The sequence below is a fragment of the Grampus griseus genome (assembly GCF_964374135.1).
Source record: "Grampus griseus genome assembly, chromosome: 19".
Lineage (NCBI taxonomy): Eukaryota > Metazoa > Chordata > Mammalia > Artiodactyla > Delphinidae > Grampus > Grampus griseus.
In genome coordinates this window covers 25,614,845-25,641,103 of record NC_139013.1, presented here as the reverse complement: position 1 = coordinate 25,641,103, position 26,259 = coordinate 25,614,845, and the positions used below count along the sequence as shown (strand labels likewise).

Sequence of the window (26,259 nt, the reverse complement as noted above, 5' to 3'; positions counted from 1 at the left end):
GATGATTGTTATACAAAATTATGAACGTGTTTAATACCACTGAACTGTACATGTAAAAATGGTTAAGATGGTAAGTTTATGCCATATGTACTTTACCAAACAAAAATGTTTTTTTAATTTAAACACATGCATTTTTAAATTTTTTTTTTTTTTTTAATTTTACCCCAACACTTTCCAAGGAACAGGCCCTTCCTGAGGCAAGCCCATTCCAGGGCACTATGTAAAAAAATTTTTAAATATGCAATGCAAATTTGTTCTTTAATTCTGAAACATGCAAAAATTAGCAAACTGGACCAAGCAACGCATGACTCATGATAAAAGTGGACTTATATCAGGAATGTAAGGCTAATTTAATATTAGAAAATTAGCAGATTAAAAGAAAAGAAACATAGGACTACCTCAATATATAAAGAAAAAAGTTTGATAAAATTTAGGGACTTCCCTGGTGGCGCAGTGGTTAAGAATCCGCCTGCCAATGCAGGGGATATGGGTTCAAGCCCTGGTCTGGGAAGATCCCACATGCCGCGGACAAGCTAAACCCATGAACCAGAGCTACTGAGCCTGCGCTCTAGAGCCCGTGAGCCACAACTCCTGAGCCCATGCATCTAGAAACTGTGCTCCGCAACAAGAGAAGCCACCGCAATGAGAAGCCCATGCACCGCAACAAATAGTAGCCCCCGCTCGCTGCAACTAGAGAAAGCCCGCGTGCAGCAACAAAGACCCGACCCAACACAGCCAAAAAAAAAAAAATTCGATATCCACTCATGATAAAACTCTTTGAAAATGGAGAATAGTGGGTAACTTCTATAACCTGATAAATGACAGCAACAACAATAAAATCCTATGATGAACATCATACTTCATAGTGCAATGCTGAAAGCATTCACTTTGAGATCAGGAGCAAGGCCAAGATGCCTCCTATCACCACGTCTATCCAATATTATATTTACAGGGACACTAGGATAACAAAACCATATTTTAAAAATGAAAGATATAAGGATTAGAAGGAAGAGGTAAAACAGTATTTGCAGATGATAATGACTTGCTACTAAAAAAGCAATCTACAGATAAACTGTGAATAAAAGATTTTAATAAGATTGTTTATAACAAAACTCAGCATACAGAAGTCAACTGAGATACTACTTCACACCCACTAGGATGGCTAGAATCAGAAAGTCAAATAACAACAAAAAAATGAAGAAACCAGAATTCTCATACATTGCTGTAAAATGCGAAATGGTGCAGCCACTTTGGAAAACAGTCTGGCAGTTCCATAAATGATTAAACATGAGCTACCATATGACCCAGCAATTCCATTCCTAGATATATACCCAGGAGAAATGAAAGCATACATCCACACAAAAACCTGTACACGAACGTTTGTAGCAGCATTATACATTATAGCCAAAAGATGGAGGGAACCCAAGTGTCATCAACAGATGAATGGATAAACAAAATGCGATATATTATTACAATGGAGTATTATTCAGGCATAAAAAAGAATGAAGTACTGATATACACTATAACATGGATGAACCTTGAAAACATTATGCTAAGTGAAAGAAGTCAGTCACAAAAGAGCACAGATTATATTATTCTATTTATATGAAATGTCTACAATAGGCAAACATACAGAGACAGAAAGTAGACTGATGGTTGCCTAGGACTGAGGAGGATGAAGGGATAATGGAGTTATAGCTAAAAGGTACAGGGTTCCTTTTTGAGTTGATGAAAATGTTCTCCAATTGACTGTTGTGATAACTATACATATCTGTAAATACACTACAAGACACTGAATTGTATGGCTTAAACTAGTGAATTATATGGTATGTGAATTAGATCTCAATACAACTGTTTTTATAAGTAGACTATATTTCTACTTATAACCAAAAAACTATTAGAAAATATGTTTTACTTTATAATGTATCAGAATACATGCAAGAAATGGAGAAAATTATAAAATTTTACTAAAAAGAGATTAAACAAATGAAAGGCTATACATTGTTCATGTATTAGAAGTTTCAATATAATAGAAATGTCAATTTTCCTCAAATTATTCCACAGCTTAACTGCAATTCCAATCAAAATCCCAACGGAACTCTCATAGTATCTGAGAAGCTGACTGTTAAATTTACAGTGAAGAGTCAAAGGCCAATCACAGCCAAGACACTCATTAAGAAAAAGAACAAGCTCAGGGTTTATTGTTTTGCTCTTCTGATGTCAATTAAAACACTTGGTTATTAATTTTAATAAACCTTTTTAGTTATTAAAAAAAAGAGAAAGAACAAGAAGGGAAATGTACTCTTACAGCTGTAAGACTTCTGCTAAAGCTATGATGATAAAGGCCTAGAGGTCTTAATGTAGAAAAAGAGTAGAGCACAGAAAGAGATCCATATATACATATGTTAAAACTTGATTTATACCCAGCAAGCATGGTAGAGAAAATTGGGTATATGTACCTCATATCCTACACAAAATAAAATCTAGATGTATTATACACTTAAATGTGAAAAGCAAAACTATTAAACTTGTAGAAGACAATATAGAATAACAGGAAAACTCAGAAGAGCAATGAGACAGGACTAGGGCTCTTATTAAAACATATTATAAAGAATCATTAAAAACAATGTGGTGCTGAAGCATGAACAGACAGAATAGAAAGTCCAGAAATAACTGAAGTATATGTGGGAGTTCAGTATGATGAAAGTGGCATCTCAAAGGAGGAAGAAAAAGATGGACTTTTTAATAAATGGTGTTGGGACAAGTGGGTAACTATCTGGGCAGGGGGCTGGAACCTAAATTAGATCCATATTTCACATCATACACCATATAAAATAAAAATGGATCAAAGAAATAAATGTAAAAAATAAAACCACAAGAGTACTAGAAGAAAACATGGAGAAATTCCTTTATAACCTTGGAATGACAAAATCCAGAAGCCTCTAACAAATTTGATAAATTCAGCTATGTAAAAATTTTAAATCCTGCATGACAAAAATCACCTAAAGCAAAGTCAAAAGACATTAAACTAAGTGAAATAAGCTATATACAAAGGACAAATATTGTATGGATTCCACTTACATGAGGTATCTAGAATAGGCAAACTTATAAAGACAGAAAGTAGAGAACACAAGTTACCAGGGGCTGAGGGAAGAGAGAAATGGGGAGCTATTTCTAAATAGGTATAGAGTTTCTGTTTGAGATTATGAAAAAGGTCTGGAAACGGCAGTGATGGTTGCACATCATTGTAAATATACTTAATGCCACTGACTGTACACTTAAAAATGGTTAAAATGGTAAATCTTATTACATATATTTTATCACAATGTTTAAAAATGAGGACAATCAGATAAGCAAACAATTAAAAACACTAATGACAAATGAGGGTTAGGGACAAATGAAACAGGAACATTTGCATCTCATATCACAAAAAAGTTTACAACCCTAACACATAAAGAAGAAATTGGTAAGAAAAAAACGATAATCCAACTTTTTAAAATAGACAATAAATATGTATAAACAGTCCACAGAAAGAGAAATACAAATTTCTCTTAATCATACAAAAGGATGCTCAACCACATTCATCACAGACATGCAAATTAAAACTATACTGAAATATATCCTTCACCTATCAGATTGGAAAAAAAATCTATGACAAGGCTATAAAAAAATCCCCCTTATGAAACCCTCCTATGCTGTTGGTGAGAATGTAAACTGTCACAGCCACTATGGAAAACAGTGTGGAGGTTCCTTAAAAAACTAAAAATAGAGGGACTTCCCTGGCACTGCAGTGGATAAGTCTCCACGCTCCCAATGCAGGGGGCCCAGGTTCGATCCCTGGTCAGGGAACTAGATTCCACATGCATGCCGCAACTAAGAGTTCGCATGCCACAACTAAGGAGCCCACATGCTGCCTCCCACAACTAAGACCTGGTGCAACCAAATAAATATTTTTTTAAAAAAACTAAAAATAGCGCTACCATATGATCCAGCAATCCCACTCCTAAGCATATATCTGAAGAAAACTAATTCAAAAAGATACATGCACTCCAATATTCACAGCAGCACTATTTACAATAGCCAAGACATGGAAGCAACCTAAATGTCCATCGACAGATGAAAGGATAAAGAAGATGCAGTATATGTATACAATGGAATATTACTCAGCCATAAAAAAGAATGAAATAATGCCATTTGCAGCAACACAGATGGACCTAGAGATTATCATACTAAGTGAAGTAAGTCACTTAGTATGATAATCTCTAGGTCTCAGACAAAGACAAATATCATATGATATCACTTATTTGTAGAATCTAAAATATTATACAAATGAATTTATTTGCAAAACAGAAACAGACTCACAAGACACAGAAAACAAACTTATGGTTACCAAAGGGGAAAGGGGGTGGGGAAGGGGTAAATTAGGAGTTTGGGATTAGCAGAAACAAACTACTATATAAAATAGATAAACAACAAGGTCCTACTATATAGCACAGGGAACTATATTCAGTACCTTGTATTAAACCATAATGGAAAAGAATTTGAGTGTGTGTACACACACACAAACACACACACACGTATATATATATATATATATATATATATATATATATATATATATATATATGTAAAACTGAATCACCTTGCTGTACACCAGAAACACAACACTGTAAATCAACTATACTTCAATAAAAAAATAAAAAACAAAATAAAAAAATAAAAATAAATCACCCTCACACTCTGCTGGTAGGAATATAAATTGTTATATCCACTACTGAAAGCAGTTAAGCAGTATCTAGAACAATACAAATGTATACAGCTTTTCACCAAACAATCCCACTTCTGGGAATTTATCCTATAGATAAGTTAAGCACATGTGGAAAATATATATGTACAAGGCTATGCAGCATTGTTTGTAATAGTAAAAATGAAGAACAATCCAAATATCCATCAATATGAATCAATAAATTATGGAACCACAATACAACGGAAAAATAAACACTGTAAATAATGAGAAGAACCTCTCTATTCAGATATACAAAGAGCTCCAAGATATAGAGTGAAGAGAATAAAGCACGTTCAGAACAGCGTAAATACTAAGTTTCATGCCTAAAAAGGGAAGAAAGACTATTTATATTGTGTAAAGAAACTCTGGAAAGATATACAAGAAACTAAAAAAAATAGTTACTAATGGGAGGCAAGGAGAGGAGTGAGGGTGCAACTGGAGCAGAGGGGATAAGAATGGAAACAAGATACCCTCCTATACTGTTTCATTATTTTGACTTGAGCTATGTGAATGCATTTCTTATTAAAAATTATTTTAGTAACTTGATAGTTACTAAACTCAAGGGTATTTGTATTGGTCAAAACTCAAATGATACAATGTATATTTCATTACATGTATGTCTTTTATCTCAAAAGGAAAAAAAACCCTAAATACTTATCTCTAGCTAATTATATGCGCGCTGAAGTATTTAGGAGGAAGTGTACTGATGTCTGTAACTTATTTTGAAATGCATTAAAAAAATGGTGGATCAGTGCATGGATAGAGGGATGGATAAATAGATGATAAAGCAAGTACAGAAATATTAAGTGTAGACTCTAGGTCATAGGAATAGGGATGTTCAGTATAAAATTCTTTCAACTTTTCCATATGTTTGAAATTTCATAATAAAATGTTGAAAAAATATTTTATTAAAAGTTTAAAATAGAGAACTCATAAATCAATAAATAGACAAACAAATCAACAGAAAACTGTGCAAAGACACAAACAGGTATTTAACAGAAGACACAAATGTTCCATAAACATATGAAAAGTTATTCAACCCTACTTGTAATCAGGAAACTACAAATTAAAACCACCTTGAGATACCATTTCCCAAAGGCATCAGATTGGCAAAAATGGTGGTGAAGTGGTGAAGAGGATATGGAAATACGCAAAACCCAAACATCCATTCACATTAGAATGGGTTATTAAATCATGAAGTATTCACACAATGAAATATACTATGAAGCAGTGAGGGTGAACAGACTACTAACACCATCATCTACAGGAAAGACTCTCAAAATACACTTTAAGTAAATGATGCAAGCATTAAAGAATACAATCACTGTGACTCTGTTTATACTAAGTTTAAAAACAGGCTAAACAATATATTATATACCACCTCGATATACCACCTCAATCCAAGCCACCATCCTCTATCTCTCATATGGATAATTGCAACAGTCCTCCTCCTGATTTCCGTTTTTGCCTTCTAACACGCAGCCAAAGCGATCATTTTAAAACGTAAGTTAGGGTTAAGCTGTCCTTCACTCAAAACCCACCTGAGCTCCCCATCTCCCTCAGAGTAAAGCCAAGAATCCATACACCAGCCCACTTGGCCCTGCCTGGTCCAGCTCCACTACCTCTCCTATCACTCTCCCTCATTCAAGCCACAATGAACCCCTTGCTATTCCTCAAGCTGGCCAAGTCCTCAAATCTCCTTCATGTCAAGAGCTCAAATGTCACATTAGAGAGGTTCACTAGGACTACCCTATATAAAGTAGAAAAATCCCACCCCTCACAACCCAGCACTCCCCTTCCACCTTGCCTTGTCATTCTCCATGCAATCACCATCTAATTGACCATATGTCTTATTTATTGTCTGTCTTCACTCACTAGCATAAAACCTCCATGTGGGAAGACCTTTTACCTGGTTTGCTTCCTACTATATCCTCAACACCTAAAAGAAGCCTAAGTAAGGCTTTAATAATATTTGATGAAGGAACAACCTTTTACAAAACTGCTTTTTAAACAATAAGCATTTATTGTAACATTAAAAAGTATTTTGATTTATAAGATCACAAATTGTGTTTTTCCATAAGCAGTCATGAAAAGGTAAATTAAATATTACTAGGTAAAATACAAAGCACGTGTATACTTTCCACTGAATGTAAACCATTTGTTTCCAAAGAGAAGCAAAGAAACAGCTAAGAATCCAATGTGTAAGAAATTAAAAACTGATTTTAAAGAAGTCAAGGAAAACCAAGTATGTCAGAGTTTACAAAGCAAAATCAACATAAAGCTATCATTTGAATCCCATACCTCCAACTAAATTAATGTACTCTTGCTGTAAGGCTAAAAGCTAACGTAGAAAGCATTCCCTAACTCAGCAAAACAAGCATTTATTACTTGCCAAGCCAACAGGGAAACAGGAAGGACAAAGAGGGCAGGCTAGAAGGAATCTCAAGGATCACCTAGTATTAGCCCCTTCATTTTTACAAAAAAAGAAACTGAGGACCTGAAATGACCTTTTGAGTTTTGGGGAACTCAAAAGTGTTATGTGTCAAAATCAACAATAATGAAATAACACTGGAAGCAAAAAAAAACATTTTGTTCAGTTGTGATCCTTGCTATAGTAAAATTCAGCTTTTAAAGAATTAAAGACAAAATACATCTCCATGGAAACAATATTCCCAAGTATACATGTGAGGCTGAGAATCATGTTCTTCTATGCAGGGCTTCATATCCTAAGTACACACACAGGATGTGGGGTGAGGAGGTACTGAAAAGGTCAGAGCTTTATAATCAGACAAGTCTGGATTTGAATTTGGGCTCTAACAGAATCAACTAGGATGTTACTTGATCCTAGTCAGTCTTATCTCTATCTAATCCTCAGTTCTTTATCAGCAAAATGGGGATAATTAAGACCTACCTTATAAGTTTGTCAAGAATGTAGAAACTGATTAAGAATTAATGTCCAATCTAATTAAGAGATTCATAATTTGTGGCTACTGAATGCAGACTTTCAATGCTCAATAAGAATCACCACCTCTGATTGCCTCTGTTAGTTCCATGACTACCAACAGACTAGCTGATAATTGGAATTCTACTAGGAGCAGGGAGAAGGTGATGTTGATGCTGCTATCGATAGGAATTTATCAATTAGTTGACAGCAGCCATTAGGTGCTACTTGTTTAGGGTAAAATAAAAGGTTGCTTAAGATTATTTTTAAGATGTAAAAGTTGAGTGATCTGTTTCTGACTACAGAGTCATGAAGCCTGATCAATTATGCCATTCTCAAAACTGGAAGGGATATCGTAGGGCATCCAGCAAGAATCCTCTCCACAGTATATTAGATTATATTAAATGACCAACTTCTGCTTAAAGGCTTCTAGTTTAAACCAGGCTCTCACTCAAACAGGTAGCAGTTTATTACATTTTCTGACCCTTGCAATTATCAGAAAGGGTTTTTTTTTCACCCACTTAGAAGGGGAACATAATGAAAAAGTGAACAATAATGGATAAATGCTACCCCACACTCACATACTTTTAGAAATGCAAATCTTTAAATATTGTTTTTATTTGGGGGTAAGGAAGGATATTCTATGTAATAACAATTCCATAATATAAAAGTCAAGTTCCAAAAATGCATCTTGAAGCTTATATTTACATCCTCATAACTAAATATGCCTTAGAAGCTCTGCCTTCATAATATTTAAAACACAAAGAAAACATACCTGGGATGATATCATTGATATGCAAGAGAATTGTACTTTCAACACTTGCAAAACTACAAAGCTGTACTCCATCAAATCTTCCATCCCAGTTGCCAATAGGATTATCCTAGAAATTAAATAATAGAATAAATTTTAAAAACCTCCTCAACAAAACATAAATATGAAAGTCTGTATTTTCCATAAAAAGATCCTCCAACAAATGAGATCAAGAACAATCAAGCCATAGTAAACCCATGGATGAGCAAGGGATCAAAAGCATTTGTCATATTTCACTGGACAATAGTTATCTATATAACAACAATCCATCTACATAGGTAGATGTATTAATCATACACTGTTTCAGCCAGAAATCTGCCCCTAATTAACCCTAGCTTGCTCTAGTCACTTCACATTCCCTGAGCACTTAAATATTCCATTTGAATTCCTGTGTGCCTTTCTGTAGACAGAAAGTCTATTTTTTTAACTGTTCTTTTGTCATTTTATGGGTATGCAAGAATTCCCTCCAAAATGGAGATTTTTATATTAATTATAAAAATGTACTCCATGAACAGCACTGTACAAGTGCTGTTCATGGAGCTAGATTAAGAGATGGCCCAGTCAGACAACTGCCCTGAGCACCAATATGGACAGCATGCGAAATGTCATCAGAAATAGGAGATGAACACTATTGCATTTGCCAGAACTTTCCTTTCAAGGAGTGCACTAGAGGGGTTTGGAATGAATGCTTGCACAAGCCAACTGGAAGACAGACAGAGGCAGGGGGAGAAGCTGGCGGTGCAATCACTAGGCAGCCTGCCCCAAGTAAACAAGATGCTCCCTAGACTGCCATCTAAGGAGCGACAGGCCTAAATGGCTTTTGCCAAGTTTAAGGCCCAAATGACCTAAAGCAAGAGGAAACTAACCCCAATGACCAGTGGCCCTCTTTCTCCAACCTTCCCTCCACTCAGCCCACAACCTCTTCTCTAAACAAGTTCTGAATATTTAAAGAATAATGGTTTAAAGATGTGCTTTATTTCTAGCTATCCCGAGGGACCCACATGTTTTACACTGGCTCTAACTTCTCACATGGTAAATGTTCAGTAAGTGTTTGCCTAAACAACATAGTAACGTTTGTCTAACTAATGGATATCAAATAGAATTTCCCAGAATTTCCAAGCACAGCGTAAGAGAAACTTACGCTAGAACATTCATATCCTACTAAAAAGTGTACCTGAATTGATAAAAATAATCACGAAAAACACCGTGAGTACAAGTCTATTACTCACATCCTCTCCCAACTCTTTCTAGTACTTAATAATTCCGTACGAATTTCTTTCATTATACCTAACAAATTCCTGTCCGTATTTTCAATCTATGAGAAAAATGTTCTCAAGACTTTTTCTTCTCCTTCTCTTAATCTCACAGGTATCGTCCAATTTGCCATATTGGGATGTAACCATAATTAACAAATATGATTGTAAGGTAACATTAAAAATAAGTGACACAAACAAAAGGACAAATATTGTATGATTCCACTTAATGAAGCACCTAGAATAAGCAAATTCACAGAGACAGAAAGAATTCTGGTTACCAGTAGAATACTGGCTGAAAGGAGTGAGTAACAGGGAGTTATTGTTTAATAGGTACAGAGTTTCAGTTTGGGCTGGAGATGAATAGGGGTGATGGGTGCACAAAAATGTGAATGTACTCAGTGTCACTTTAAGGTGGCTAAATTGGTAAATATTATGTCACATATATTTTATCACAGTAAAAAAAAAAAACCTCTTTTGAGTGAATTACATCCTAAGAAGACACTCTAATTGTCTTTTCCTCTAAAGCAATGTGCCTTTCCTCTATTCAGGTATTGATATTTTCCAGGAATGACTTTTACACACTACTCATTAAAATTAGATCAGCCAATTAAATTCAACAAAGTATTACAAAAAGAGAAACAGATTACAGAAAAAAAAAAACCTTTTCAAAATAAAGAAAAATAAGACATCATGCAATATATTTCAGTGGGGTTTTTTTCTGTTTATTGGTCAGCTATTATAGAGCAAATTTAAAGACTGAAAACATTATTCCAGTTTATTCAAACTGGAAAAACGAGTAAGTGTAAATCTACAGCTAGACTCCTGTCCCCTATCAATGTTCCTCTACCAAAGACAAATTATAAAGTGTTCTTTAAATTACTACGAATTAGTCCATTTTAGATATTCTAAGTGTTAAATTTGTACCTAAATTGGTCGTAAAGCTAATAGATATATTCATAAAGATAACATAATTCAAAAGTTTCTTACCATGTCCACACCTACAAAATATCCTAAGCTTTCTTTGCCTGGCAAAACATCACAGAATATAACTGTTCCAGATTCTATAGTTTCTCCAAGCTTCAAAGAAACTCTGGAGTTTATTTCCAGAGGGGGAAGTTCAACTTGCATTGTGTCCACTGGACCTGCATAATCACTTTCCAATCCAGTGTCATCATCTTCTATGAGTTCTAGCTTGTCCAATGCAACAAATACTCCACAATCTTCATCACACTGAAAAAGCTGTTTCCCTTGATATATCCCATCAGTGAAACCTTGGCCACGACCTTCTTCCTAGTTTTTAAATGAGAGGAAAAAAATGATTGACTGATAGAGAAAGATGATCCCTAAGGGAAAAGATCCACTCTGGGGACTTCAGAGAAATCACTGAACAAATTCTAAATGACACATATAAGAAATATAATTATTAGAAGCTGATATTGAATTTAGGGTGTTTAAAAAATAAGGAAGAAACTGTATCCGATGCTGAAATAAAATTACTTGATAATTTCAAATCATTACTGTGAGAGAGCGTGGGCTAGATTCTACATTGTGATTTTAACAAAAATTTTGTCATAAAAAGAAAACTTTACTTTAATATGACAGTAATGCTAGCTCCATTTATTGAGCGCTTACTGTGTGCCAGCCACTGTGCTAAATCCTGAATCAATATATCACAAAAACACTGCAAGTTGTGTATAATATTACTATTTTACAGATGAGGAAGCAGATTTAGAGAAGTGGCTTGCTTAAATAACCTAGTAACCCAGCTAGCAAATGGCACAGTTAGGATGCAAATTTCCAATTGTTTTACAACTGCTGCTTTAAAAAATTAAACCAAAAAGCAAACAAGGGCTTCCCTGGTGGCGCAGTGGTTGAGAGTCCGCCTGCCGATGCAGGGGACACGGGTTCGTGCCCCGGTCCGGGAGGATCCCGCATGCCGCGGAGCGGCTGGGCCTGTGAGCCATGGCCGCCGAGCCTGCCCGTCCGGAGCCTGTGCTCCGCGGCGGGAGAGGCCGCGGCAGTGAGAGGCCCGCGTACCGCAAAAACAAAAACAAAAGCAAACAAGGCATGAAATTCTACTTGCAAGAATGTCAAAATATAACTGACATTTAAGTTCTTGAGAATTAATATTAATTTTGGAAACATTATCACAGAGTTCTTGGTTCTCTTTTCAGTAGAAACAAATTCCAAGATGATTTTCACGTACATTATCAGGGACAACTATAAGCAAGTTGAAACTGCTGTTAACTTATATAACCAAAATTCACAACTTAATAGTACACTTTAAGAAAAAGTGAGAAACCTACAGATGATAATATCACAGGATAATTAACAATTTTAAGTAATGAATTCATTTACAATTGATAGAATTCATTTTTAACATTCAATGTTAAAATTTCTAAGATATGAAAGTCTTCAATAATTACATCATCTACTTGCATTTCCTACTATAGTAGGTAGTTTTTAAAAGTTTTCAATGCAGCATCTTTGCATCATCTCAATTTACCATTAGAAAGTAAATCCTAAGGATTATGAATATTAAAAATTACAGAAGATTTCTGGGAAAACTTATTTTGTATTTAAAAGGGGAAAAAACACGTGTGCACACACAGACACAGACACAAATACACACAGCCCACTAAAATGGCTTATCAAACTTACCAGTAATTCTACTCCAAAGAATATTCCCGATACTGTCCTCTCTGCTAATAAAGGTCCTCTGAAGCGCACAACTCCAGGAAATTTTTCTTCCCCAGATCTCAGCTGGACTTTCACAGGGCAGCCCACATCTATTTGGAGGCCTTTACTTAGTCTGTTTCTGTTTTTAAACAGGCTGAACCTCTCTTCACAATTGGTAATTGCCAAAAGTAACTCTGTGAATTTTTCATTTATTTCTACAACATCCTTTTCATCAACAAACAGAACTGCATGTGGTTGCTCTAAAATTTTTAATCCAATCTGATTTTTCTTGCCTTTTGTAGAAGGAATCCTTGAATGCCCCACAGAACGGTCTTGGATATACTGTCCTATACTCCCCTTTGGTACTTTAAGGAGTTTTTGTGTTTGTTTGTCTGTAACACTGCATTCTTGAAGAAGCAAATAAAAAATCCGCTCTTCCCAGTAAGGTGAAGTAACTTTTTCTTGGCTCCATAAGCCCGAACTCATTGTGATATTAACTCCAAAACATTAACTCAAAAAAAAAGGAACTACTAAGTGTGTAGTAAAACCGCAAAAGGTAAATTCACTGGCAGTCCCAAAGCATGTTTTTAGCAATCTGGTGTCCATGCTGTAAAAAGACAGCAAATCAAAACGCCTGGAGGACAAGCAAAAAGAAACTTTACATTTCACTCTACCGTGAGCTAAAATTACGGTCAAAGACTTTTAAAATTCTTCATTGGACTAGTAAAAGCACACACTAATGACATACTTCCAAAAATATCTTAAAAGGTTAAAAGATATACTATATTACTTGTTTCTACAGTAATCTCGCGTATTTAATCAAGGAGATTCAATTGTAAATTATCTCCAAAGACAATACAATAATGTTTGTTTCCAAGGCATTGAAATTTATGAATTCAAATTCTAGTAAAAGATAACCTTATATACATATTCTGACATTTTCAAACTTTCACAAGTAGAAGTTTTAATAGATCCTGCCTAACTTAAATGGATAAGCTGCTATATTTGGGCAACACACACAAATCAAAAAGGCTATTTATATATATATATCTGTACAGGTAGTTTAGGTAAAAAGTTACCCATCACAATTATTATATTGAACATTTTTATCAATAAAAATACCATAAAATCACATTCTGAAACTTCAACCACAATTCATTTATCTGTGTACCACAGTTTGATAATGGAACATTTTATCTAACTCAGTTTCATTTCCTTAATCTTGTACATTTTGTCCTTAGGCAAATGTTAATAGTATTAATCATAGCTATCATTTAATTTCTCTCAATCATAAATATCAGATATTATAAATCTGCTTAATATTAAATATATCTTAAAAATCAATTTTGTAGCCATCAAAACTTGGACTACATAAGGAAGAAATATAACTGCAGTACAGCATCAAATATAAAATGTTTTTATACCACAAGTTTAACTATGTATACTAGAAAGGAATACATGAAAGATTATTTCTTTTTGTTTCAATTTTTCATTAAAGATTTTTACAAGAATACTAATCTTTTGCAATTAAAATAGACTTCGCAACCCTACTTGAATCATGGGTTTAAAACTACACAATTTCATCAATTCAAGTAAAGACTTTAATTCATTATGTTAATTAATTATCTTACTGAAAACAATAGTTCTTAGGTATTCTCTGTCACACGCATGTGGCTATTTGGTTTCCGAATACGGTATTTATTCCATCCTTCTCTGAGGTAGCCATATCCATTTCCATTATTCTGGGTAATAGCAGCAGATGATAGCACTATCATATTTATCTATTTTATTCTTGGAATTAAAAAATAAATACTCCTAAAACTTAAGAGCCAAATTTTAAGTTTAACCATTTAACTTAATGATTAAATGTGTAATCTGGCAAATCTACACACGGAATAACATTTCTTTTAGAACGCACTGGTAGATAGTGAGGTTCTCTATAATGGTAAAGTTTTAAAAGTCTGTCCCTCTACAAGCCAGAATGAGACATGAAGATCACCCAAGACAGGGTAAAGGGCTTGGCACCTCCTCAAGCCAACATTATCGAAATATATGCACAACAAATATATGCACAATATTTAGTGAGGGCAAGCAGCATAAAGTGGTTCTCTCTCTTTTTTTTTCTTTTCTTTTTTTTATAATGTGTTTGTCTTAATTCCACTTGAGGGCACTGTCTCTTCAGCAGGAATAGGATCAATTTATGTTTGCTACTTATATAAGACACCTGTGGAAACCCCACATAAACAAAACCCCTTAGGAAGGCGACCCAAACCGTAATTTGGCTCTATTCCTTAAAAGTCCTCAAATGAAGTATTTGTTATTGCTGACTAAAATTCTTTTTAAATGTCAGCACTTTTCAACAAGGAAATAGCCTCATTTTTATCTTGATCACTGAAGTATCAACATGAATAGAAATTATTATGTGTGACCCTCACTATGCAAGCGTGCTCGTTACTTTGTAATGAGGCTTTACATCATGCTTTCTGAGTTCTTCGTCTGCCTTCTGTAGATTTACAGTCTATGGTTTTCCCCTGCCATCAGCCATTTTCTGTGGTTTCCTGCAACATGCATTTGACTTATTTTACAGCCTTGCTGCTTTCCAACTTATTGCTTCTAATGAGTTCTGGGAAGCCAGGTGATGAAATATGGTTGTGTGTTTTAAAAAAAACAAACAAAACAATAACAAAAAGAGGAATGCATAAATTCTGAACGGGTCTTTTAGGAGTAAAGTGCATAGGCTTTATTGCATAGACATTATCTCGGTTGCTCCCGGAAGGATGAGACGGTCAAAAAGCAACTCCTAAAAAAGTGAAGTTGTTTTGTTCTCTTTAGAATATATTTAAATATTTTTGGCCAAAAATTGTTTTTAAAGTATGGCAATTCTATTTTGAAAAGAAATCTTTTAAGTTCCTACAAATTATATCTTCAAATATTAAAATTAAGAAATTCCTTGAATCTTAATAATTAGTATATGCCAACAACTTCTGCTCTGCTGATGCTCTAGCTTAACAATCCATGTCATGATTTAAAATAAAAACCACCGGTGCTAATGTAATATTACCAAGACAAAACTAAATCACTGTATGGAAGGCATTAGGACACCCTATTTTAAATGAATTTGATTACAAGATTGGTTTTTTGCAAATCATTTAAGAGACAGTCCACAGTAAAATATAACTACCTTTGGTTTATAAAAAGGTTGAGGGCAATTTAATAACAGTTAATAAGAACTGTATTTTAAAGTTAACTACACAAGTAGTAGTAACTTTTTTCTGACTTGCATTAGCACAAGTCAGAGTGAGCTTAACTCATTAACAGGATGGGTCATGTTAGACAACTAGAACAGCCAAAGCAAAAGTTATAAAATATTTTAAAAGCATTATCCAAAAAGTAAAAAGGATGTGGTTTTTCCTCTTTGAAAAAGAATACATGAAGGAAGAATAGGTTTGGAATTATCATATTAAACATTGATTCTCCTCATTGCAACTGATAGAGAAAGTTGAACAGGGAACTTTATGGCTCTATTAGAGGTATATAAGACAAATTTAATGAACATTAATATCTCAACTTACTGGCATTACAGCAGAATATGCTAATACAGACTTTCTTCCCTGTAGAAATGAATATGATGCCCACATTCTTCTTTCACTGGGATATGCACAACACTAAACTTAAGTCTTAAAGAACCCCAAGCAGTAAAAACTGACTCAAGACCACATGGGAAAGATTTAAATCACATTGTCAGTGAGTTCTTTATCCATCAAGGTTTGTTAGTTTAGTATTTTTACGGACTCAGCACAGTGTTAGACACTGAAAAATACAGAAGATTTAAGGTTGATGGCTGCCATCATTTGTGTTCTTTTATTACCTTCCAGGTCTAATTGTTTAAAAATTGCCTCTAACAATATACTGTACTTCACTTTGAGTGTAAATGTATCACAAACGATTCATCTAAAATACCATCATACTTATTTCAGGCCGAAAAACTGAGTAATTATGAATATCCTGATAAATACTATAAGTACCGAATGAAGATTATCAAAGAGTTGGAATACAATAATATTTTTAACGCTAAAACCATACTGAACAGGACTTTCTTTTGACAAGACTTCAGATGAGATTCAGGGTCAGATAGATTTGAAAATATATCTGGTTATCTAAGCTTGTTGATGGTCTGGATTCTGAGTAAAGGAGAATTTAATTGTATTACAATAAAGTCATTAAACCAAGTGAGGGTGGGAAGGCACAAATATCAGTTTCTTATCAAATGCAATGAAAAGAAGATGATTGAGAAATACGTTTCATATGAAAATATTAAAGGTCCAAATTAGTTCTAAAAGATAATATATAGTACAGATGAACAGCATTAGCTACATGAAAGTGACAATGGTTAACTTATCTAGAAGAAACAATGTCATTTTGATTCTCAAGTTATCAGGTTATTGTTCAAAGAACTTCACCGAAGAAAACAAAAACAGATGCAATTCAGTAACATTTTGCATCTCCTGAGATATCGTGACTTGTTCTAAAAACCACAGGGGTCTATGTATACCAGAATAAACATTACAACACTAAAAAATTGCCCATAATTATAAATGACAAACAGGTAGGGAGGCCAGTGTGCATACCCAAAAAAAAGAAGATACACAGGACTTTTTCCAAATGCTTCTAGATGGCTAGAATAATTACCATTTTAAGAAAGAATATTTCCCATTAAAAGAACAAGGTTGTACATTCCCAAACAGCAGAGATTCCAGAAAAGAGACCAGACCAGAAAAGAGTCCGTTTTCCTCATAGATTAATCTGTGACCCAAGTACACACTTATTCAGTACCTAAACAAGTGGGTTTTATGAGGTCTGGAAGAAAGTCTGGCTCCCACATCCGCATATTCACGTCCTCCGAAGAACCTGAAACACTCCTGTCTCACTGGAGTTACACGGGGCCACTGCACTTCCAAACTGTGAACTCTCTAAGTCCTTCATCTTTATATTTCCACTGCCCAAACAGGAGCCTGACAGTATGTTAGACAATCAGTACATAAGAAATGAATGAATGACTTGGTTAACTCAGGTGATAACAGTGAAAGCCAAACTTCCATTTCCTCATCCTAATCGTTTAAGTGATTAAAAGCTTCTTTTAGGTTAAAAGAAGAAAAAGAGAAAAGACTCAGGAGTTGAGAGTAATTAGGTTTTTACCTAATTCCCTAAATAAATGCTAATTCTAATTCTCTGGCTCAGTGAAGGAATGGTCAGTCTTTATATCACTTCATTGTTACACACATAAGAGGAAACAAATAAGGAATATTTCACAATTACGAAAAGTTGTTTTGAGGTTCATTTGAAACTGGGTTCCTAGATTCTCACACCATGTCTGATGCCTATAAATTCTGCGCAACCAATGAAAATACCTTGACAAATTTAAGATCACAGTTGGAAAATCAGGAACAAAATACTAAAAGTTTGATGAATAGGATAATTTACTCCTTTCTTCTGTGTTAAAGACTTCCTTGAACAAACTCACAGTTTAGGCATGCCAGATCACAAGAAAATTTCATTCCTGCTGCATGTCTGTTGTTTTATATAACAAGTGCCCTGGTCTTATCAGCTCCTCACTAAAGTTACCCTCCAAAGGAAGGCTTCTTCGAAAGAGTACTGTAAAATTTTGTAGCAGAACATTAGAGAATGTTCTAGGTGTTATCAACATTCACAGTACATGAACTTCAACAAGAATTTCCGGCAAATCATTTTCACCTAATATTGTGCTAGTTCAAATCCACCCACTACTCAGTAGGGAATTAGCAAGCTAAATTCTTAGACCATTCAGTCTACTTGGGGCGTGAGGGGGTGCGCAGAAAACCAACGCTTGAATGAACACCCTCTCTCAAGGCCTGGATTTTTCTCCTGGAGCCAATGACTGCAAAAGGAACAATCTTATTAAGATCCCTATTAGCCCGAAATCAAAAGCCAAGCAGGGAATGCTCCTTAGCTAAGCTAAGCTAAGCATACAACTTTCCAGGGAACCTGAGGAGAGGAAGGGGGCAGGCATGACGGGGACTGAAAAGCTTGGTGGCTGGAAGGTGACAACCATCCTAAAACATGCAAATGCCATAGGGTGGAATAGAAAAGATGCCAAGTAAATGAATAACTGGACAGTTGAGCCGGCTGAAAACCAAACTCAGGAACACCATCTTCCGTCAAGACTTCACGATTTCCCCAGAGATCGTTAATATGACAAGAAAGAAAAAAAAAGAAAGAAAAAAATGAATACCTTGCTTCAACACAGCGCACCTTTCAACTAAAGAACTCCGGGTTGTTGTGTAAAACCATCCTCACCCTGGAAAGGGAGAAACTGAAAGAAAAACACAACACGCCATTAACGAGGCCAGAACCCCGACTGCTCTTCCTGGACAGGAGCCACAAACACTCCAAAACCCAAGGCACCGATGTGACAGTATTACAGCCCGGGGCTCTCGATGCCAACCCGGGCTGTCGGGAGCCAGCCAGCGGCCCATGCCTCAGTTTCCCCATCTGTAAATGGGGGGCCCAAGGAGCAGACGGTTTCCTGCGCTGCTCCCACCCCCAAGTCCTCTCTTCTCCCGGGGTCCTGGCGGTGGTGACCACGCTCCCACGACTTGGGAGCCCTCTCAGGAAGGCCGGAGGGGCTGGGGTGTCGGTGGGGAAGCCCCGGGGAGTGGGTAAGTCCCGGCTGACGTCAGCGGGCTCAGCACCCCGCGGGCCCGGCCGGCTAAGGGCCGGGGCAAGTAACGGGCCGGCGCCGAGGCCCGACGGCCGCCGCGGTAGCTTGAGGCGCCCAGAGGCCGGGGAGGGGCGCCCGAGGGACCGGGCCGCCAGTCGCTCGCCCTCTCGGCCGCCAGCTCATTCACTCACCTCGGGCGGCGGGGCGTCGCCCCTTCCCCAGTCTCGCTAGCCCGCCTACAGGGTCGGCCCCGGCGCCCCACACCCGCCGCCCTAGTATTTACCTCCAACGCGCTATCCCCAGTGCAGCCGAACCTGCTACCTGGGCCCGCCCCCACCTGCCCCGCCTCCGAACCGCCCAGGGACAGAGGGAGGGAGAGGGGTAGGCGGGGGCAATCCCGACGCTAACCAATCGCAGCCCGAGCTGCGTTCCTAAGCACGCTCTGATTGGGCCGTCCTGTGACAGACCTTCCTCCAATGGCTGCCGGCCCGGAGCGGACTGAAGGGACTTTCCGCTCCGTCAAGCTCGGTCGAGCCAAAGGGAAAGCGAAGGGGAGGGGAGGAGAACGGGAGATACGGGGGGCGGGGGGCTCTGGCTGATTGGACGAAATATTGCGGGTGCCACGGCCCCATTGGCTAACAACAGAGCCGGGGCGGGGCGCTGTGCTTCTCCCGGCTCCACCCGGGTCTTGGCTTTTGGCTTAGCTGTCAAAACTCCTGCAGACTGAGAGTTCGGAGCTGGGGTGGGGAGGAGCCCAGACGCAAGCTAGGAATAGGATTTTAGGATTCCACGAAAAAGCAAAGCTTTGGAATAAGACCTAAGTTTGAATCCTTTGCGCTTTCAATTAGTAGCCGCGTGACACGCGGAACTCAACTGCTCTGAGCCTCAATTTCCCCATCTGTAAAATGGAGATAATCGGATCGCCTGTGTTACAGGATTGTTGTGAAAAATCGTATGTAAAGTCCTGACACACATTAAGAGCTCAGTAATGTTGTCTTTTCCTCTTCCTCAGATTCTGTGTGGGACCCCTGCTGTTTCTGAACCTCCGTTGCCACCTATCCGAGTTTGGAGGGACGTCTCCCTAGGGTGATGGAGAAGGGATTTCCACACAAGGCCTCCCACAGATCTGCACCCCTGGCCACCAGCCAGGACTTGGGGTGTAGTTAAGGATTTTTCAATTAGAAGGGAGATTTCTGATTCCCAAAAGTGCTCACAATATTTAAGGAAGTGCTTTTTATAATCAGTCCCAGAGCCTTGCAGCATGCCTTGCTGCACCGGATACTCCTGTTAATTAATTCCTTCTCCTTTGACATTTTAACTACCAATTATAGGAGAAGGTGATTAATACTGAGGAAGGAAGATGTGGGGGGTGTGTGTGTGTGTGTGTGTGTGTGTGTGTGTGTGTGTGTGTTTAACCATGAGAGGGAAAGTTTTCCTCAGTGGAAAGTGACATTTCTGAAAATCTGGAGAATTTAAACCAGTGAGTCCATAAAATAAGTCACAGGAGTTATTATTAACATTACTGGTAAACAGGCCACCCATCTCCTTTGCCATAAGAGCCCAGAATGAAATGGACATCTTTTGAAAACCTCAATCCATTCTTGTCCCTCTTTAGTCCATCCTTAGCCATCTTCATGATCACAATGCAGGAGAAAGCAATAAAATGAGACTCAACAGGCCTAACTCTAAGTGTGGCCTTAGGCAACACTGTTCCCTTCTAGATCTAGGTTCTCCAAAAAAAGTCAATAGGACTCCGAAGTCACAGTCTGGCTGTCGGGAAGAAAAATTCAGCCTGAGGACTGTTTTTGCTTGACCCATACAGTGAGGAGGAAGAAGTGGGATGAGGAAGAAAGATTTTGAATCCTTTTAGACAGGGCAAGCCCACTCCCTTTCTCCAGTTTGCCACATTCCTCACCATTCCCTATTTTATCCTGCTGGAACACTTCTCTCATTTACATTATCTGCTGGCTCCTGAAGGCATTTGAATTTGCCACCCCTGGCATAGAACATCCTCGTGTCCTTTGGTGCTGCTGAGCCCTAGGCTTCAGGAGGGCTTTCTTCCCTACCAGCGGTGGTCAGCCCTCCTGTCACAGGTTCCCTGAATCAGTGTCAGGGCCCAAATTCATCCAACAGATATTCTTCCAAGCCAGACGGGATAAACAGGGCTTATCTCAATTACCGTCTCCTATCAATTGGTAATGACCGCCTAGAACATTGTGTTGAAAACAATCCTCACGCTGTATTCAGGCTCACAGGGAAGAGAGATGCCTGCCAGGGGATGAAATGGGAAACGGTGTCATGGTGCTATTACTTACAGTCCTTAGTAAGCTAGCCTTTCATTTTACAGATGGGAGATTAAGGTCCAGAGCGGGAAAACAGCTTGTCAACAGTCACCCAGGGGCCCTGGGGCCCTGATTCTCCTAATTGCAAGCCAGGGCTCTTTCTACCTCTGTTTAAATGGATTCTCCATCCTCTCTGCCTTCCAAATCCTCCTTCGTTTAAGGCTCAGCCAGAGCCCACCCACTTCCCGGGGTCTTTGCTGACGGCTCCAGGCCCCACTGATCCCCTCTGTCTACCCACCACCCCACAGCCTCTTCCACTCAGCCTGGCCCTGGCTTCACACGACCGGTGGTTCTGTTACTGTGCGAGCAGCAGGAAACACGGCAGCGTATGAGAGAGATGCCACCCTCGTCCTTTGGCAAGGAAGGCAGACCTTAAACGAATAATTACACCATCACTTAACTGGGGCGGTTAGAGGGAGCCCCAGAAGGAGAACTGCTCTGAGCACACATCAAAGGTGGCTGGGTACCCAGGGAAGGCCTATTTGAGGAAGTCATCTTTAAGATGAGGTAGGAAAGTTGACTGGCAGCCGGGGTGAGGGGAGCACCCCAGGCAAAGGGAACATGTTACATGACATATTGGAGGAACTGGAAGGGGCAGAGCACAGAAAGTGTGGGCGCAGAAGGGCCTGTCTAGGGCCTGATGAGCAAGGACCAAGGGGTGGTCTATATCCCAAGAGCAGTCGGAGCCCTCTGAAGGGTGTTAAGCAGGGTAGTAACTGTAATTCTGCACTACCTTGCATACTTCTCTTATGGCACATAGCAGGACCCCAACAAAAAGCCAGTGAACTGAATGGAGCTCTCTCCCCCAGGAGCTGGGACCCTCCTGGTTGCCTGGTAGAGGCCTATGACTTGGAGTAACACCCAGTCAGGTCTCAGCAAAACCTTCACAGCAGCACTGGTCATGTTTATTCATGACATGCCGCCCCATGCTTCCCAAATCGCTGCCACAGGCTACCCCTACTTCCAGCCTTGCCAAATTCAGTGTGAATTTTATATCCTGCTGCACAACCCAAGTATCCTGATGTTTCACACTTCCACTCCCCCATCTCAGTAAGTGGCAACTGCCAGTTTTTCATCCAGCCTCCCGTGGATCCAGTCCTAGGAGCGTGTGCATTCATGAACTCTAAACCACGAGGCTGAATGGACCAGGCGTCCCCACAGACAAGGACACCATACCACTGCTCTCTCCATGATAGACCGGTGTGGCATTTCAGTCAATGGCTGAGTCGAGAGCCCTCCATCTCGGGGATGTGCTTCTCTCTTAGCGAGGCAAACGCTAAACACAACTGAACATTCTGTCTGAGGGCTTGTACTCCGGTCACCTAAAAGCTCTTTTTAATCAGATAAAAGAGATTATTTTAATCATCTTTAAACTAATCCAACTGAACTATAAATCCATGTTCTCCTGTTTGAGCTATTTGCTGTTATCAATGACAAATGATTTCTGTGTGATTTAGAAAACACACAGAGAGAGAAAAAGGGTTTTGTGCTCTCCATTGGGATCTTTGTGCTACATCTAGAATCTCATTTTGAGCAGTAGATACGTTACGAATGATCCCATGTCCCAGGAAGCCTTCCTTCCTAAGGAAGGAATCACTAACAGTGTCGGGAAAAAGTGACTCATTATCAGAATCTACCCCAGGGGCAGAAACTTCTATTTCTGCCCCTTTTAAGTAGGTGGATTCTCCCTTCATTCAACAGATATTTGGGCACCTACTATGTGCCAGGCACTGTTCTAGATTCTGAGGATGCTGCAGTGAGCATAGCCCATGTTCTCATGGAGTTGACATTCTAGAGGAAGGAAGAAACAAGGGTGCATCAGGTGGTCATGCTGAGAAGAGAGGACTAAGCAGGGCAGGGGCGAAGAGGTGGTTGGGGACTGCTGTTTTAGGTAGATTGTTCAGGGAACGGCTCCCTTGATGTGGTAGCATGCGAACAAAGACCCGAAGGAAACTAGGAAGCCAGCCATGCCGCGTCTAGGGAAGAGTGTCCCAGTGGGAGGAGACAGGCAAGTGCGAGGGTCTGGAAGCAGTGGTGTGCTTGGCGTTGCCAAGGAAGAGCCAAGAAACCAGTGTGGCTGGAGTTCAGAGAATGGGGGTGTGAGTGACAAGGGTGAGGCCAGAGAAAACACAGGGGTGGTCCAGGCCAGCCGCAGACCTTGCCTTTTACCCGGCACCGGATGGGAAGTCCTGAGGCGTTTAAATCAGAGCCCTGGCTCATCTGACTTATGTTTTAATGGGCTCACTCAGAGGGACAAGGGCAAAAGCAGAGAGGCCAGTCAGTAATCGGGCAAGGGTGGGCCCCGAAGGAGCCCCTTGTTTCTTGGGGGGTGGGAGAGAGCAGGTGGGAGGAGGGGAATGTGGAGCTGGAGATGTCAAGAAAGAAGGTCCAGATAAAGAAGAGATGCAGCCCTTCCTGTGAGGAAGGATTTTCAGGTGATTGACGGGGCAGGGGTAGCACTTAGGGGATTGGATTTGTGGCTTTTTCTGGAAGTGATGATAGGTGGGATTACATTTAGAGGAAAAAAAAAAAAAGAAATCTTGGGGAATCCAAAGAGCTTGGATTGCCAGTCTGCACAGCTGCAGTCTCCCCCTATGTAGTTCTCCAAGGGCAACTGCCCAGGCCGGTCCTCGATGTTGTTCATGACCTTGCTGGCCACCGGAACCTGCCACCCAGGGCCCGAGGCCCTGTGTCCCCTCCCGTAAGGCCTTGCCAGGGAGTGTGCCCTGAGCGCTGTGTGCTGCACCAATCTCCCGAGCGGGAAAGGAGGCGTGAAGGTGTTGGTGCAATAATGAAATGATGCTGCATGTAGTCTCAACGCAGCCCGCTTGGAATGGGATTCCGCCTCCCACATCTCCGTGGGGTGTATTCATTTCAGCATCTGGGTTTGGCACTCTAGGTTTTGGGAAAAAAAACACTCAGATTGACATTTTTTTTTCTTCTAAGATGATGGTGAATCTAATTAAAGTCTCAAGCTCTTTAAAAATTCTTCTGCCCTGATACCTTTTTTTTCTGTGTGGAAGAATTAAATATTCTGAGCTACAGATCTGGAATCTGCCTGCTCCCAGATAAGCCACTGGCCACCAGCACACATCTTTCAGGTAACCTCCCTGTTGGAGAATTTTAAGAGTCCTAATTCGCAAGTTACCTGCAGATACCTAGAACGCCTTTGTTGGACCTACTGGCCTTTCGCAAGGTAGGAAACATCCACTCTGAGCTCTGACGGTAATCACATGTCAAGATCTCAGCTCCACCCTTACCTGGGCCCTCTTATATTTTTTTTTAAATAAATTTATTTATTTATTTTTGGCTGTGTTGGGTCTTCATTGCTGCGCGTGGGCTTTCTCTAGTTGTTGCAAGCAAGGGCTACTCTTCGTTGCAGTGCACAGGCTTCTCAGTGTGGTGGCTTCTCTTTGTTGCAGAATACGGACTCTAGGCGTGCGGGCTTCAGTAGCTGTGGCACGCGGGTTCAGTAGTTGTGGCTTGCAGGCTCTACAGCGCAGGCTCAGTAGTTGTGGCCCACGGGCTTAGCTGCTCCACAGCACGTGAGATCCTCCCGGACCAGGGTTCGAACCCGTGTCCCCTGCTTTGGCAGGCGGCTTTTTAACCACTGCGCCACCAGAGTAGTCCCACCTGGGCCCTCTTGAGCTCTTTGTTCTCCATAATCTCTCCCTGGGTTATATCATCCAGGCCCAAAGACCCCATTCCCCTTTTGATGCTGAGGATGCCCATGGTGTTATATCTGGTGGTGACCTCTCCCATGGGCTCCAGACCCACGCCAGAACGTGGCGTCTCCATTTGACATTTCTACTTAGATACCTCAAACTTGAAACTCCAAAACAGCAGTCTCTCCTGCTTCCAAACTTGTTTCCTCCCCAGTTACTCAAGTCAAAAATCTAGCAGATATCCTTGAGTCTTCACTTTCCCTCACCACTTTCATCCATTCCATTTGTAAACCTTTGGGAATTGACCTCTAGAATATCTCTGGAATCCATCCTTTTCTCTCCACCTCCACTGATACCCCCTGATGCTGCCCAGCTGCCTCTCCCCTGCAATGGCTCCTAGATGGTCTCTCTACTTCCTCTTCTCCTCACCCTTACCTTTGTGCATTCCAGTCGCTTCTCCACCCCAGAACAAGAGAGATCTTTAAATGGGTTGCATTGCACCGCTTAGAACTCTCCAATGCCCTGCCATGATTCTTTCCCATGGCCAACTAGGCCCTTCATGAACTGGCCCTACCTACCTCTGCAGACCCATGTGGTGGACTCTCCCCTTAGCTTGCCTCAAACACACTGTATTCGTTTCCTGTGGATGCCGTAACAAATTACCACAAACTTGGTGCCTTGAAACGACACAAATTAATTCTCTTACAGTCCCGGAGGCCAGAAGTCCAAAATGGGGCTAGAACAAAAGTAACTGCAGGACTACACTCCCTTCAGATGTTCTAAGGGAAAATGTGTGTCCTTGCCCTTTCCAGCTTCTCAAGCTGCATTCCTTGGCCCATGAGGCCCCTTCCTCCACCTTCAAAGCCAGGAGTATAGCCTCTTACTTCAGTGGTCACCTTGCCTTCCTCTTCTGTGTCAAGTCTCCCTTCGCCTCTCTCTTATAAAGACACTTGTGGTTGCATTTAGGGTCTACCCAGATAATCTAGGATAATATCCCTATCTCAAGATCCTTAACTTAATGACATCTTTAAGTCCCTTTTGCCGTGTAAAGCAACATTTTCAGGTTCCGGGGATCAGGACCT

General features: G+C 39.6%; 1 protein-coding gene across 4 annotated transcripts in view; it reads right to left on the bottom strand.

The window, feature by feature from the left end:
- Positions 1-19,506, bottom strand: part of CYLD (CYLD lysine 63 deubiquitinase) — a 62,313-nt gene extending 42,807 nt beyond the window's left edge. For 2 of the 4 annotated variants that reach the window (XM_082676516.1, XM_082676519.1), the window contains exons 1-5: positions 19,362-19,493; positions 18,742-18,822; positions 12,456-13,107; positions 10,782-11,084; positions 8,503-8,608 (exon numbers count right to left, since the gene is read on the bottom strand). In XM_082676516.1, the coding sequence (XP_082532642.1) occupies positions 8,503-8,608; positions 10,782-11,084; positions 12,456-12,959 (913 nt within the window). In that variant the 5' untranslated portion in view covers positions 12,960-13,107; positions 18,742-18,822; positions 19,362-19,493. Of the gene's footprint in view, positions 1-8,502; positions 8,609-10,781; positions 11,085-12,455; positions 13,108-18,741; positions 18,823-19,361 lie in introns of all 4 variants that reach the window. The other 2 variants (XM_082676517.1, XM_082676518.1) reach the window with 2 other exon arrangements.
- Positions 19,507-26,259: the final 6,753 nt, after the last annotated feature.